This window comes from Musa acuminata, chromosome BXJ3-6 (genome assembly GCF_036884655.1).
Source record: "Musa acuminata AAA Group cultivar baxijiao chromosome BXJ3-6, Cavendish_Baxijiao_AAA, whole genome shotgun sequence".
In the NCBI taxonomy this organism is placed as follows: domain Eukaryota; kingdom Viridiplantae; phylum Streptophyta; class Magnoliopsida; order Zingiberales; family Musaceae; genus Musa; species Musa acuminata.
In genome coordinates this window covers 34,480,965-34,495,898 of record NC_088354.1, presented here as the reverse complement: position 1 = coordinate 34,495,898, position 14,934 = coordinate 34,480,965, and the positions used below count along the sequence as shown (strand labels likewise).

The following is a 14,934-nucleotide window of genomic DNA, read 5'->3' as shown; positions in this document are numbered from 1 at the left end:
GTTTTATGGAACCATAGCCGCCGTCAGTCATCGTTGGTAATTTTTGAAAAGATGAAGGGCTTTGGGGTAAATAGATCAAATCTTTTTGTGTCCTTCCAAGACGATCTCAGCCGTTGGTTAGTAGTTTCCATTTAGGGTAATAAAACCCGTGATGGCGAGCCCAGGCCGTACCCCCTCGGTCAACGTAAAGCTTTTTACTGTCACGTACATGGCGGTTGACAAACGTCATATATTACGCATCAACGCCATGTTAATCCAAAGCCTGCCATGAAGTGGATTCTTCTTCTGCCTCTGCAACCTACGTTGACGATTGCAGAATATTTTTGAGAGGTTGAAAATAGGACATGATGGATTTGAAAAAACAAAAACGGGGAAGAAAATATTTTTGTAAGAAAATCGATCAAAAAATAATAGCATTAAATATCAACAAAGAAAATATATATGATATTTTAGACAAGTCGTCAACACAATAACCACACCACAAGCTGCAGTACCCACTGGCACAAAGAATGCCACCTTCCACTCCACCTAATCTCGCTCTTCCCTCCACATCGCCCGTCCTGAGGCGCCAAAAGTTGTCGCCTGGCCGCGGCGGTGGCGGCCCTCCTTGCGGGTGAGGAGTGGAAGGTGGTGGTGGTGGTGGTGGTGGTGGTTGGCTTCCGGACATCCGCTGCCACCTGCGTCAATACTGCAGCGTTCGAGTTGGCAGCCTCGAGCTCCGGTCCCCTCAACTCTGACGCAGAGAGTCATGATGTTGCATTCTTTACTCATTTCTTCGCACTGTTTCGGCCGGGAGGCGCTTGTTTATACGTTACCCACCGCAGGGGTTTAGGTAGAGAGAGAGAGAGAGAGAGATCTGGTTGCTTTGACAAGTCGCATCTGAGAATACATTTCCAATACTGCACTCGTGCGCACAGCTCCGAGAGAGTGAACACCACCATTTCCAACACCACAATGGTCTCCTCTTCCATGCAAACGTATACGTAGAGGTGGTGCAGATTTCTGGCATCAATCAAGCTCTAGTCTTTGACCGGGAACTATAAGAAATGCGGAATGGGATGGGCTCCTCTCTCTTAGGGTTGGTTTTAGATTTCCACCCGACATACCTACACTAAATCTACAGCAACAGTTCCTCATAATATAGCTGCTGCCTCCGTGGTTTGAGATTTGGATTTGGTGAGGGTCTTTAATGCGTTTTAGAGCCCAGCAGATTCCTTCCTCGGAACCACTGTCATGATCATCAGCTGTCTGTGACTCCGATGATGATCAAGCTTTTTTCCTGAATTAAAAGCCCTATCCATTCTTCCTGTCATAATCTACATAAGAAACAAGAAATAAACTCACTGATTCATGGATTCTATCTTGATCGAACTTTTGGATTCAGCTTCAACGTAGGAGCAAAAGATAATTCTCTACTTGGCCTGATACGTAAAATGATTGCTTCTCACATAAAGCTATTCCGGAATCATAAATTGTGGCTCAAGTCTATGAAATGTACAAGCTACTCCAACTCGTTTCACCGATGAGAGGCACTGGAATCCAGCTTTGGGTCAATCGAACATAATAAACTCACCCAATATTAAATTAAACTTATTGATGTTTAATTTTGATAGGATCTCATTTATGTCGATGTTAAAAAAGCATCGTATCATTTTGATCAGAGATGTGTAAAATATTGTTGATGAAAATAAGAAAAAAAAATAAAATATATATTTTTAATACGTAGTTATCATTCTGTCTAAAGTATATGAAGCTTGATGTGGTGTGTGAGCTGTTTGAGCAACGAGTAGTTTGTCCATTTTAAATGGGTCGCATGCAATAATGTTGGAGTAGATTCATCTTTGACTCTTTATTAGAACTTAATTTATTTTTAATTGCACCCCTAATCGGTTGTTTTCATAAATTAAAATCTTGTCTAAATTAATTATGTTTTCGATAATTAAATATTTTCTTCAATCATATATATATATATATATATATATATATATATATATATATATATATATATATATATATATATATATATATATATATATATATATATATATATATATAGTGGTGATATGGCAAAAGGCCACTCATCCCTATAAGACGGGCCATCGAGCTTCGCTTTCCCGAAGAGCTCACTCATACAGGGCTTACTCCGCTTCTGAGGAGGTTCTGCTCGTCGTGATTGATTCTGGACCGTCCGATCCGGGAATGGACGCGATCCAAGCGGAGAAGGAGACCGCGATGCGGCGGTACCGTCGCCTCCAAAAGATCGGGACGCTGCTCCGCTACCTCGAGGCCGTCGCTGGCCTCCTCCTCTTCTCCTGGTTATCCGCCCGCCTTCCGGCAGCCGCCCGCCTCTCCGTCGACTTCCTCCGCCGACTCGCCGCGGTCCTCCTCAGCCCACGCTTCGTCTTCCTCCTCGGCAACGCCATCGTCCTCCTCCTCTTCGCCAAGTCCGGCCACCTATCCCCCTCTCCCTCCTCCTCCTCAGCCACCACCACTTCTTCTGCCTCCTCCTCCTCCTCATCCTCCTCCGCGGCCGTCGGCGACCTCTTCGACGAGTTCCTCGAGAGCCGCGGCCTCCGGTTCTCCTTCTCTCTTCCGCCGCCACAGGAGGAGGTGGTGGTGTACGAGGACAAGGCCGTGTGCGTCGAGACGCGAGCATTCCGGAAGAGCCGTTCACAGAGGATGGAGCGGCGGCGCGGGCCACCGCCCGAGCTTCGTCGGGCAGAGACGGTGGTGGCAGGCCGGAAAAGGGACATGTTTCCACCGACAACAACGGAGGCATCCGAAGAGGAGGTGCAGGCGGAAGACGCGGAGGAGTTCCGGCGTGCGGTGGAGGCCTTCATTGCGAAGCAAACCAGGTTCCATCGCGAGGAGCGCATGGCCATCGCCTCCCCGCCCTTCTTAATCTGCTCCGCAGCACTACCAGACCACTGAAATGCTTTAAAATCCGTGCGATAAGCGATCACTACTTTGTTCGAATTTAGCGTTCCTATATCTCAAGAAGGCAAAAAAAAAATGCTTCTTTTCTCTCTCTCTCTCTCTCTCTCTCTCTCTCTCTCTCTCTGATAAATGTGCAATTTTTGGTACTCAGATTTTGTTGTAAGAAATAATTACTGAACATAATTCGAGTTCAAATAATTCGTAAGAAATTAATTCAAATTAAACTAACAGATATCCCACACATTATCCACACCCCCAAAAGAAGGAACTTATTTATCCTTAACGTAGTACTGAGACGGCTTTTAAGTTCTCGATTGCCATTGTCAGCACTATATATCCCTTTTTATCTTAAACAACACTAGTCGTCCACTTGCTCATTGTTTAATGATCACATGAAAAAGCATCATTACCCACTCTAACATCACATAAAATAACATTAGTTTGTCTAAAAACTTGCCTCATTAGATGCCACAAAATTCATCAGCATTGGAGCAATAACGAGCAGGAACAAAAAAAAAAACTGGGCAACAATAATAATCACCAGCACAATCATGACAGCCTCCATTAATCTGTCTGATAATTACTCAATCACTAGCAGAAATCACTTGGATAAAGCCAACTTTGCATTCAACACTAAAGAGGATTCTACTACCTTCTTTACTTGTATCATTGTCTCCACTGGGAAGACTGCCTTGCCTTGGGATGTTGGTGTCCACTCATGGATCTTCTTCTTATTTATTACCCAAGCCAACACATCACCTTTGTTCTCTTTTCGACAGAGCCCTCTGACCCATCCTTAGTGCATCTTATAGTTCTATAATCGATGAACATAAAATAGCTTTGGCCTATTGCACTGCTAAGTGCTTCATGCAAATGATAACATATGCAGGATTTGTCTTTGCCTTCGGCTCCGTTTGTCTTCTACCCAAGCATAAGATTACTTCCTTTTCTACGTAGCATGGCTCCTCTTACTAAACTAATCTTTTGTCATGCATTCTTCATCTACGTCGGTCTTCAGTCTTTTTATCTTTCAGGTCTCTCACCACACCCACATCATTAATACTGGACTGTCACCTATAAAACAACATGTCCTGTGGAAAGCAATGTCCTAACTCCCGAGCTTGTCTTAATTAGGGGACAGGGATTCAAACATATTAGATGCTGAAGCAACAAACAAGATCCAACAGGCTCCTATTATTATGTTGCCTTTGTCTCCCTCTTGGTTCTCAACAGATAAGTTCCTCCAGATCATTAAGTTGTGCTGCCACACTACTCTGACATATGTTGGGTTTCTGTGATCCTAAAGAAACAAGATGTTTCTGCATCCCCTAATAAGATGAAAACATTTGTTCTTCCAAACTCCTCACCCTTGTCATCAACTGTCTCGACCTAAAACACATCCCACATTGCCAGCATTGATGTAATCAATGTTACTGTTATCAGGACCCCATTGCCTGAGTCCAAGGAACGACCTTTTCTTAGCTGACCAGTCTCTTGGCCTTGATCCTTCTTTTACCTTTTGACCACTTTGTTTTGGACTCATCAAGATCTATCTAGTTTGGTATCCAGAAGAATACATGTCCCATGTACATAGTGCAGTCCATGTTTATGGCAAGCTTAACATAAACAAAAGATTAACCCACAAAATGAAACAAACGCAGGACAAGATAAAATGCCAGTTTCCAAGGAAGGTCTCTTTTAAGTGAACTGACAACACCAGTATCTTTCAGGCATACTGGGGGGAAGAAAGTTCAATTTGGTACACTTGGATAACAATCTAAAGTTCGTATGTGCCATCACAGAAAAGAGAACAAGCAGCAAAGAAACTATGACTTGTCTTGGGCAAGCCAACATCCTATGATTGGATTCCATTGCCTAACTCATGTCTGCCTTTTTGCCCTCCAAACGTCTTAACTACACCAAAATAACCCTATTGAAGGGACATATATTCTCTTGATATCTAACTCAAAAACAACATGCACTGCTTGTCTTTATCCTAAGACTCTATCCAATTGTCTCGGACATCCCCTCATCAATGACACATCCTCTAAATGACAATGTTTATCAGCATAGTAGGCGAATGGACTTTCTTTCTAGCCAACAAAATAATTTATTTCTTAATCAAACTGTAAGGAAAAAATGAAAAGCATTGTCATCCCATGGTAAGTTCAGGAGTTACCAAAAATGATTTCATACTAATCGCCAAGTTCAATTCTCTTGATTCAGATCCTCCTCTGGGGAGATTTGCCGCTGCTTTGCTGATTAGGGGTTTACCAAGTGCCCTCTGCAAGTTGAGCTGACATGCAAAGGAACTAATGTTAAATTGCATCGAGTCTCTAGCTACAGTGAGAACTACCATATGCATCAGTGACATTGATCAAAATGTAGTCACCCTGAAGACAACAGCATATGTTAAAGGTAAGAACAATGCAGGTTTATACATATGGAACATCAATCTCCTGAATGTTAAACTACCCTTCAGTAGATACATTCGAGAACTAGAAAGCTTTTCACAAGCTGGCTTTTTATCAGCGCCTGCATTTTGCAATAGTCTAGCATCACTCAAATCACTAGAATAATCAAAACATTTGCTTCAAAAGTTGATATGAAAGGATGTCATCAGTTGGTAAAATGAAAAAAGGGGGGGGCGGGGGAAACAGAAAGAAGAAAGTGGATGTTCAAGCAAGAAATTTTTAACAAAGCTTCCAGCTACAGATGACACAAAACAGTTTCAATATACTAAAGGCATGCGCAGCAGTAGAAACCTAGCCTTGGCAAAAGCACTACCAGTCTCGGTGGCGGTCCCTACCACGTTCCCGACCTCTTTCATATCCATAATCTCGATCCGAGACTCTCCCTCGTTCCTTCTCACGCTCCCTCTCCCTTTCTCTGCTTCGGCTCCTGCGTCTCTCCCTCTCCCTCTCAGAACCATCTCTTTCCCGGTTCTTGCTGCTTTCCCGTTCATTGAAATCTCTGTAACGGTCTTTGCTTTTCTCTCCACCGTGTCTCTCGGAGACACCTGCAAATGTCATTATAAAATTTTAAAATTATTATGCAAACCAGCACATCAGATTTTGCAGTTTTCTATTTGTTATTTTCCTAGAACCCCATCAGCATCAAATGCTAAAATATGTTAATATAGTATTGAAACACATGTATGAGCAAAAGTCCTAATTCTACAAAAGGTCTTGTCTCTTCAACTCTAGCAAATGTAGGACTGAATGTAGCATCGTCGTTTAGCAACATAAAAGTAAATATAATCTCTTTACATTTACATTCTGAGAACTTGGTACTTCAATGTATCGCAAGTCATAAGAAGCATATTACAAGTTACTGAAAGATTTTATAGCATCTACTTTGTAGAATCGAATATTCTTTAAACATGTACAACAAGCACATAAAGTAGAAATATCACCTTATAAAAGTGATCAAAAAAAGGAAAAAGACATCTTCAAAGCATGGATATAGATAGATCATAAAAATAAGCCGATACATCCAAATCTTCAAGAAATAAGATGCAGTATAAGCATTTTAATTAAACAGTATCGCATATAGCATGCATTAACATTTATTTACATATTTAAAAAGTAATAAATAACATTATAAATGATACATAGTCAATAAGGTGTAAGTTACCTATCTCCTCAACCTCCCATCCAGCACGGCCAGAGCCAGGAACCATTTGCCCAGCTTCAGCTTGTTGTGTTTTTGCACGAAATTTCTTTTTAAGGTTTCCAAATTCATCATATATCTCTCCATCATCCTGCGGGACACAAACGAAATATTTGTACACATGTAAAAAGGAAAAGAAAATTCACCAACAAAAGTTACAGGTTCATCAACCTCTTCAGCTTCTCTTCTCCGTCGCCTTGTTTCTTCTATTTCTTCTTCGTCAAGTTCTTTGTAACCTCCAGCACGGCCTCCTCTATCAAATAAAGCAATGGAACCAAGAAAATGCTTCAACAAAATTACATAAGTGGTTCTCAATTAAGCTACAACAACATCTACATTCAGGTCGAGAAATAAGCATGGCATAAATGCCCAGGCATCAGAAGAAAATATGACTGTCTCCATGTGTCACTATTACTATCAGTGGAGCATAACTAAAGCCAAACTGAAAAACAATGCTTGCATGCTTATCATTATCAACTCCGGTTCTGTTATGCTTAGCAAGCACATGGTATGAAGAATTATAACATAAATCAAACAAGGAATAATTCAGTTTATAAACTTATCCAACATGCTAAACAGTTGGGTAAAATATAGACATAAAAATTGTAAAAATCATTTAATATCCATAATAATAAGTTTCAAATGTTCTTACAATATGGCCATTCTATGCATGATTCATATTACCTCACACCACCCTCATTGTGACCTGGCTTGTTGGTGTTACATATATTGCACTTTGTGCGCTTTGCCCAATTAATGTTGCCACACCTGAAACATTTATTTGAACAATGGAACATCAGCCTTGTCATGATGACATAGTAAGTGGGTCAGATAAAGCAACACTTCACTGAGTGATAGGTTGACGGCCACAGAAAATCAGTGAGAGGCAAAACATGTAGAGTATCTATAACCTTCAGAGTATGTATCTGTTTGATGAACAGTGTGAGTGTGTGTGCATGTGTGTGTGTGTGTGTGAGAGAGAGAGAGAGAGAGAGAGAGAGAGAGAGAAGAGTTGTCTTCTACAACATAGTGTGCTACTGATCGATTCATGATTTATTCGCATGGTAAACAGGACAGTGTGATAATCTCCAAGCAGTGAACCAACAATATGAGACGTTCGCTCCAATTTAGCAGGGGTTTAATGTTTCTTATGTAGAAGGGAAAAAACACTTGCTCAAGCAGTAACCTATATAAAAATTAATGAACAGTGTACTATGAAAAGGTTTCAATGATAACTTCATTGTAGCCAAAAAAGCAACAAACACCCTATACAGTATGTGCATACAAGATACAGCTTTCAACTATGACATATCATGCACAACAAAAAAAATTCTCTAAGCAGGGAAGTGTTAATAAAGATGTCTTCTCATGTGTTGAATTCAGTTGACCAACATAAAGGGTGCAACAAAGAATATCTAACCCATATTTGCTTTCTGTTGGGTGTGCGTGTTAAATATAATTAGAGCTTACTAGTCTGCAAAAATCAGAGCTGGTAAAACCTCAAAAGATGTAAAAGAAAAAAGAACAGAAAAACATTGCCATAATATGTAGTTTCCCTGTGCATAGAGTAAGAAATCAAACAGTAAAATAACTAAATGAAACTAATGGAATGTTTTGGGCTTGGGGAAAAGCATATGTTTTCTATTCTCTGGTGTATTCCTTGATTATTTTTGGCACTAGGAAATGTGTAATATCTGGAAAGGGTCAAAATAAATCATTGATAAATGCTATCCGTATAACTATAGTGCTACTGGAATAGTTTATTACATATCATTGCTGAATGCTTACAAACCAAGTCAAGTGGTAACATCCTTTGCTAAAGCAAACAACCATTGGGTCAAACTAAGCTTAACAAATAGCTGCAATAAACAAATGAGTTTCTCACAGAATTTTTTTTATAAAATTATGCTGCTAAAAGAAAACAGAACATCACTTTATGCCTAAAAAAAGGTATTTTGTTCTAGCAAACACCATGAATCATATCAAAAAGTTGGATTTTATTCAGCAAGAAATTAGATACTCTCCACATTAAGTGATAAAAAAGCATTTCAAATGGGACAAAACTAACTTCTAAAGCAAGAAAGGTTACTTACATCGGACAGGGCCAGTCATTTGGACCAAAAAGCCCTGTGGGACCACCAACAGAACGGGCAACTCCTCCAGCATCACCACTACCTCGGCCCCTTCCTCGACCACCGCCACCAGCACCTGTTCCACCAACACCAGCAGGACGAGCTGTCCCACACCGGTTACACACACCACGGAATGCAAAGTTCACATTGGAACAACTGCCAGCAAAAGAAAGAATGATAAAACAAGTTGCATCATCTGGAACATATTCAAATTAGAAAAATTATCTAATAGTGCAAGAATGAGTTGCTCACCAATATCATACCACAGACCTTGTATTGGGACACATCCAGTCTCCATCTTGTTGCCATGATTTTCCTGATGCACCAGCACGACCTCTACCTCTACCTCCGGCACCATTCAGATCATCATGCCCTCCAACTTCCATAATTGGATTTTCTTCAAAACCATCCTGCTGAGTTGAATTATCAATTGAGTCTTTAGTTTTTGACTCTGCTATATAAACTTCAATGGGAACTCCGTGAAAATCCTTGTTGTGGAACCATTCAACAGCAGCGAGAGCTGCATGTGGGTCCTCATATGTAACTGTTGCATCGCCCTTAGGTTCATTGGTAGTTTTATCCCTATACAACCAAATTTTTGGTCGACCAGTCCTTTTATCCTTCTGTCAAATTTTGAGCAGCCATATTATATAATTATAGATGGAAATCATAAAACAGTGTCTCTGTTACACACAACAAATAGTTGAAAATAATGGAAGATGATTCAAAAGGATATCTGGCAAGACCTATACCTTTAGCAACCCTATGGTGCCAAAATACTCGGCCAGCATAGTCTCATCAGTTCCAGGAGGCAACTTACACACATAAACAGAGCCATTTGATGGTCCACCTCTCCCTGAGTAACTTGCCATTACTAGGAATGGAATCTGTTAAAAGGAAAAAAGAAATTTAGTGAGGCCTCACGTATTAGAACCCAAAAAAACAGATATAAAGCTAGGTCAAGATTGAAGAATTGTCATTTAACATTTTGGAAAAAGTAATGTTCAGATAATACATGGCCATAAATTTACAATTAGGCCCACATATCCAAAACAATCAAGTAAACTTTCAACTCCTCGAGCATGCACAGCTCTAAGGACTTTTGCAAGAATTTTTTAATTAATATGCCTCCTACTTAGGATATCTGAAATTGCAACAATATTCTTATTGGCACCAAATCGAAGCTTCAACATTTTGATATAAAGCCATTTTGCAGGGAATCAAACATCTTATAATTCATTAGTTAAAAAATGCAGTACCCAGAATCTCAGTTCATATAAAAGATAGCTATAAAAGAACCTATGCGTGAGCTAAACAAAAAATAACAACCAATAAGTCCAGTGCAAAAATGTATAAGTTGTGTATCTCATGTGTGTCCCGGAACGCAACAATCAAATACTCCTTTTTAGGATCTTTCTTAGGAGATCAATCTCCATGAATGCTGCCTACCAGAAGATCCAGAAAGCCTAAATAACTTGCACGAATGTAATAGATTCCCAACCCAACATGTATCATTAAGTTTCATAATACTTTAGATAAACATATGCAATCCATCGATGCTGATGCAAACTGACACAGAACTCTCTGGATACAACACGGCAATGCTAATCGATGAAAGACAGCAGGCGATCTGTTATTCTATGAATACCAAAGGTGATAAGCGAATTTATGAAATACGTAAGGTGGACCTACTAGATTGTATCTTCTCTGCAATCGAATAGCGGCTGCTAAACAACATAGAAGCACCAATCAACATAGATATACAGAAGAGAAGGCAAAAAGCCAGCAATGTCGTTTTGAACTTTAAAAGTTGTTCCTTTTGTAACGATCTAAAACCGAAATAATTTATCAAACATCCAAACAAAAATTTGAGAAACTAATATTGAGTAAAATTGGAGCAGCTAACCAAAATTTCCAAGCACAGAACTCGAGCCGTTCCGGCATCAACAAATCATCCAAAGGGCAACCAAAAAAATAAGAGATCCATCAATTGGAGGCACAGGAATTACAAAACCCTAAATGACTCATTGAATCGATAACGTTTGATGATGTCGAGTATATCAGATTAGAGTAAGAAGAAAAAAGATCGAGAAAAAGAAAACGCACCACAAGCTAATCGCACTAGAGAGACAGGCACCACTTGGCAAGCGACGGCAATGGAGGGCTCGCCACCACGGAGAGGTAATATCGACGGCAAAGGTGTGATCCTCGGGGGCGAGAGAGCGATCGCGGGGTAGCGTCGCTCGTCAGGAATTAGGGCATCGAAACATAAAGGGCAAAAGGGAAACCCCGAAGATAAAAGGACGACCGGAATGGGCCGGTTTAGGGCGCGGAAGAATATTTATAAACATATAATTAGTTCGGTCTATAACTGAACCGGCACACATACTGTCGTCAACCGCCGGTTCTTTTTTGGGGTCTATATAAAACCAAAAGCTATAGCGGTAATACTTATCCTACACAGTGCCACACATACCTCAAACGTAAAGGAAGCCACGTCCCACAGGGGGCCACCGCTCCTCCCAGAAACAGGGCGGGTGTCTTTTGTGGAACGTTGTCGGAGGGTGGAAAACCGTTTCTTGAAATTTTACTGAAACCATGAACCGGAGCCAAACCATGAACCGGAGCCAAACCGGAGCCAAGCCGATTTTATATGTAATGCGCTTATAAATAAATTTTCGTTGGCAGACTGGCATTTTATTTTAGATTAAATTATAATTGATATTTATACTATTTTAACAATTTATTGTCATTTATATATACGTGTTCTGATCAAAGCTAATTAATGTTAACCACAATATAAGATTTAACAGATTTACAGGAACATTTAAGTAATTTAAAGATGTTGGAAGATTATATATATTTGTTATTTTTATTTTGTGGAGGATATGTTAATCTCTTTTATTTTTGGATAATATATAAAAAAAACCCACTATTTGTTTTTTAAAGATGATGCCCTCCTAATTCTGTTTTACTTGGGTGCCATTTTTCTAATTTGAACAGAAATATCATCACATTTTATATCTAATGATGTTAAAATTAAAAATAATTCATAATTTATTTATTTTTATTAAACTGATTCCTCCTACTCTTTCTCCTCATCCTCCCTATCAATCTCTATCTGCTCTCCTAATCTAGTTTTTCTCCTATTCTTGTTGTCTTCGCCATCTCTATCTTCCTCTTCTTCTCGTCCACTTTTGCCTTATCTCATTCCTCCTCCTCAATCTCCTTTCTCATTCGCCTCCTTCGTTTTATTATCTTTTATCTCTCTCTCCTCCTTCAATTATTTCAATAACGTTTCTTGTCCAATTATTATTGAAAAATATTATAATTCTTTAATAGAATCTCCTAATAAGACATTGCAAATTTATTAAAAACATTACGATCGAGATAAATTAACTCAAAATCTAATATAAAACTAACTTATATATATATATATATATATATATATATAATAATTTTAAATAATTATCATTATTGATTTTAGAACTTCTATATTAATTATGTTTTTTATACCTTCACCAAATAAGTATATTCAAGAATATTATAATTGAAGCAAATGAATTTTTAAAAATCCAATAAAAACTAGTTTATATATTAAAAATAAAATATTTTATTTTTATTAGTTTAGAAATAAAAGAGAGATTTTCATATAAGTTATAATGTTCTTAAATAGATTTATAATATTTTAAAAATATTATAAATCTATTTAAAAATATGATAGTTAAAAAATAGGATTGATTCATTATATAGATTATTATGGGAAGAAGTCGTTGATGTCTTGGTCAGTTCGATGTGGTTCAGACGTATGTATGTAGGATTGTCTATGATGTCTTCGATGTGAAAACACCAAGCTCTTGAGGTGCCATCTACACGAAGATCGAGGTCGGAAGAAGTTTTTCGATCTGATCTCTTTAACCCCAAAGTTAGTAGCTTAAGGTAGATGAGTGCAGAAACGAGTGGTTAAAAAGTAATCCCCCCTCTTCCCTTGTATTAAAGATGAACTTTTATGCCTAATTGTAAAAGGATAAAATATTATATATAACATTCTAGGAGGCAACCTCTAATTGCCTCCAACAATCTCCTCTTGACCTTTTTTATCTACATGGGTAGCAAGGGGGATGTAGCCTATAGTTGATTGTCTTGGACCCTGTCCATGTGAGCAAAGAAGCGAAGGGTAGCCTTTGACTTTTTCTTCCACCTTAGATACCATGTGAAGGCCATGTGTCAGGTGAAGATTGACTGACGATGCTCTCCTCATCATTTGTCTCTTCTCTAAGATGTGCTTTGATGACTCTCACAAGAGGGGTTCGAAGTGAACCCGACCCTCCAAGCATGGAGGACGACAATAATGGGGGTTGGTTCCTTGACCTTTGTGGCTCGATAGTGACAAAAAGGAAGGGTTAGGTGCTTAACCTCTTTACTTCGAGCGAAGGAGGGGGTCGAATTTTCTGACCTTTCTGGCTTGATGATGACCACAGGCGAGGGGTGCGAGCATTGTTAATCGATGATCCATCACCGACTTACCTCTCCCATTGTCGAGGGAGTAGAGTGGGCCCATCTCTACTTGACCTGGATGAGTTTACCGACCACCACGCCTCGAGCGGAGGAGGAGGTCGAGTTTCTTGACCTCCTTGGCTCAGTGAGGATCGTAAGCAAGGGGTGCAAGCATTGTTAGAGGTGATCCATCGCAGGCCTACCCTTCTTTTTATGCTCATCGTCAAATTTCTTAACTTCCTTGGCTCAATGAGGACTACAGGCGAGGCGCTACTAGCGACGGTCCATCACTGACTTGCCCCTCTTTTTCTGCTCGTCATCGAGGCAAGCTATAAGAGGAATTAAGGTGGGTGACAAATAGTGCAATGTGGGCTCCTCCTCTATTTGTCCTTGAGGGACCCACGTCAGGTAACGAGTCCACAACAGGGATGTTGTGAAGCCCCCCATCGATGACCTAACCCTCTTCTTCTACTCGTCATCAAGGTGAGATGTGAGATGAGTCAAGGTATGCTATAGGAGGTGTTAAGGTGGGCTCCTCTTCTACTCGTTATTGAGGGAACCACATTGTGTAGGCAATGGGTCCACAACAGGGATGCTACGAAGCTCCCTATCATCGACTTGCCCCACCCATCATTGAGGGACCCACCTTGGGCGGAGGGAGGTCGTCTCTATTTGAGGTGCCTGCATTTTTTTTTTAGCCTCTAGGCCGATGGGTTATGTTAGGTAGTGGGCTATGCACTTTAAGTAAAGAAGTGGGTCAATGCTCGACCTCTTTGCTTCGAATATTCTTTCTCTTGTGTCTTCTATCATAATGTATTTACTCTCATGCGGGTCGAGTTTTCTTAACTCACATGTCTTGAACACATCTCGTCTTGTTCCTTTTGCCATGACATATTTCTTTTTACATAGGTTAGGTTTTTTCAACTCACGTGCCTTGAGCACATTTGATATTGTGCCTCTAACCATGGTAGGTTTCATATTATGTGGGTTAGGTTTTTTCAACTCATGTGCCTCGGTTACATTTTGTTTTGAGCCTCCCATATTGATGAATCTTTTATTGCATAGGTAAGGTTTTCCTAACTTATGTGCCTCGGACACATTTTATCTTATGCCTCTCATCGTAGTGAGTTTCTTCTTACGTGGATCGAGTTTTTCTGACTCATGTGCTTTGGACATATTTTATCTTATACATCATGTCATGAAATGTTTCTTATTATAGAGACTCGACCAAGTTGGTATAGTCCTTTTAAGTAATGTAATTTTTTTTCTCAACTTATAACACCTATAACCTAAAAATATATTTTTTCTTTTTTACAATTGGCGTTGAAGACATAGTAGATCAAGGCTTGATGCTCAAGATATAGTCATCCCGACCTGACTCCGAGGGATGCCTTAAGGGTATAACTTCTTTAAATTTATAATGTAGCATGTCCTCAATAGCACAATCCCTTTTATCATTTTAAGGCAACAAGTTTTGACCTCTCTCTTATTGAAAAATTTATCATCATGTGATAGGGCGACATCACTGCCCTTAGTTTGTTTAGTGTGGGTTAGGGTATGATCACGTTGTACACCAAAGGGATATCCACCATCATAAATTTAGTCATTATTATTTTGGAGTAAGGCTTGTTTTTGTATCAATTGTGACTCTCTTCAATCGAGTATTGATCATCCTTATATAAACCACCAAAGCATC

General features: G+C 39.6%; 2 protein-coding genes across 3 annotated transcripts; one reads left to right on the top strand and one right to left on the bottom strand.

The window, feature by feature from the left end:
• The first annotated feature begins 2,107 nt into the window (after nucleotides 1–2,107).
• LOC103989212 (uncharacterized) lies at nucleotides 2,108–3,091 on the top strand. The gene has a single exon (XM_009408013.3). The coding sequence runs from the start codon at nucleotides 2,200–2,202 to the stop codon at nucleotides 2,929–2,931; it is 732 nt and encodes a 243-aa protein (XP_009406288.1). The 5' UTR covers nucleotides 2,108–2,199; the 3' UTR covers nucleotides 2,932–3,091.
• A 2,417-nt stretch (nucleotides 3,092–5,508) lies between these two features.
• LOC135580929 (transcription initiation factor TFIID subunit 15-like) lies at nucleotides 5,509–11,068 on the bottom strand. 2 transcript variants are annotated; one of them, XM_065153482.1, is made up of 8 exons: nucleotides 10,848–11,068; nucleotides 9,494–9,628; nucleotides 9,012–9,364; nucleotides 8,703–8,897; nucleotides 7,294–7,377; nucleotides 6,781–6,862; nucleotides 6,574–6,700; nucleotides 5,509–5,956 (listed from the first exon to the last, which is right to left on the bottom strand). In XM_065153482.1, exons 2-8 carry the CDS (start codon nucleotides 9,611–9,613, stop codon nucleotides 5,721–5,723), a joined length of 1,197 nt encoding a protein of 398 aa, XP_065009554.1. In that variant the 5' UTR covers nucleotides 9,614–9,628; nucleotides 10,848–11,068; the 3' UTR covers nucleotides 5,509–5,720. The 2 variants fall into 2 exon arrangements, with proteins under 2 accessions (XP_065009554.1, XP_065009555.1); XM_065153483.1 differs by having other exon boundaries at nucleotides 9,012–9,151; nucleotides 10,848–10,989.
• Nucleotides 11,069–14,934: the final 3,866 nt, after the last annotated feature.

Bases quoted from the DNA above. Each gene is read 5' to 3' on its own strand.
- LOC135580929 (XM_065153482.1), bottom strand. From the start codon at position 9,613: ATGGCAAGTTACTCAGGGAGAGGTGGACCATCAAATGGCTCTGTTTAT. The intron at 9,365-9,493 runs GTATAGGTCTTG...AAAATTTGACAG, and splicing joins GCACCATAGGGTTGCTAAAG to AAGGATAAAAGGACTGGTCG. The intron at 6,701-6,780 runs GTTGATGAACCT...TGTGTCCCGCAG, and splicing joins GGAGAAGAGAAGCTGAAGAG to GATGATGGAGAGATATATGA.
- LOC103989212 (XM_009408013.3), top strand. From the start codon at position 2,200: ATGGACGCGATCCAAGCGGAGAAGGAGACCGCGATGCGGCGGTACCGT.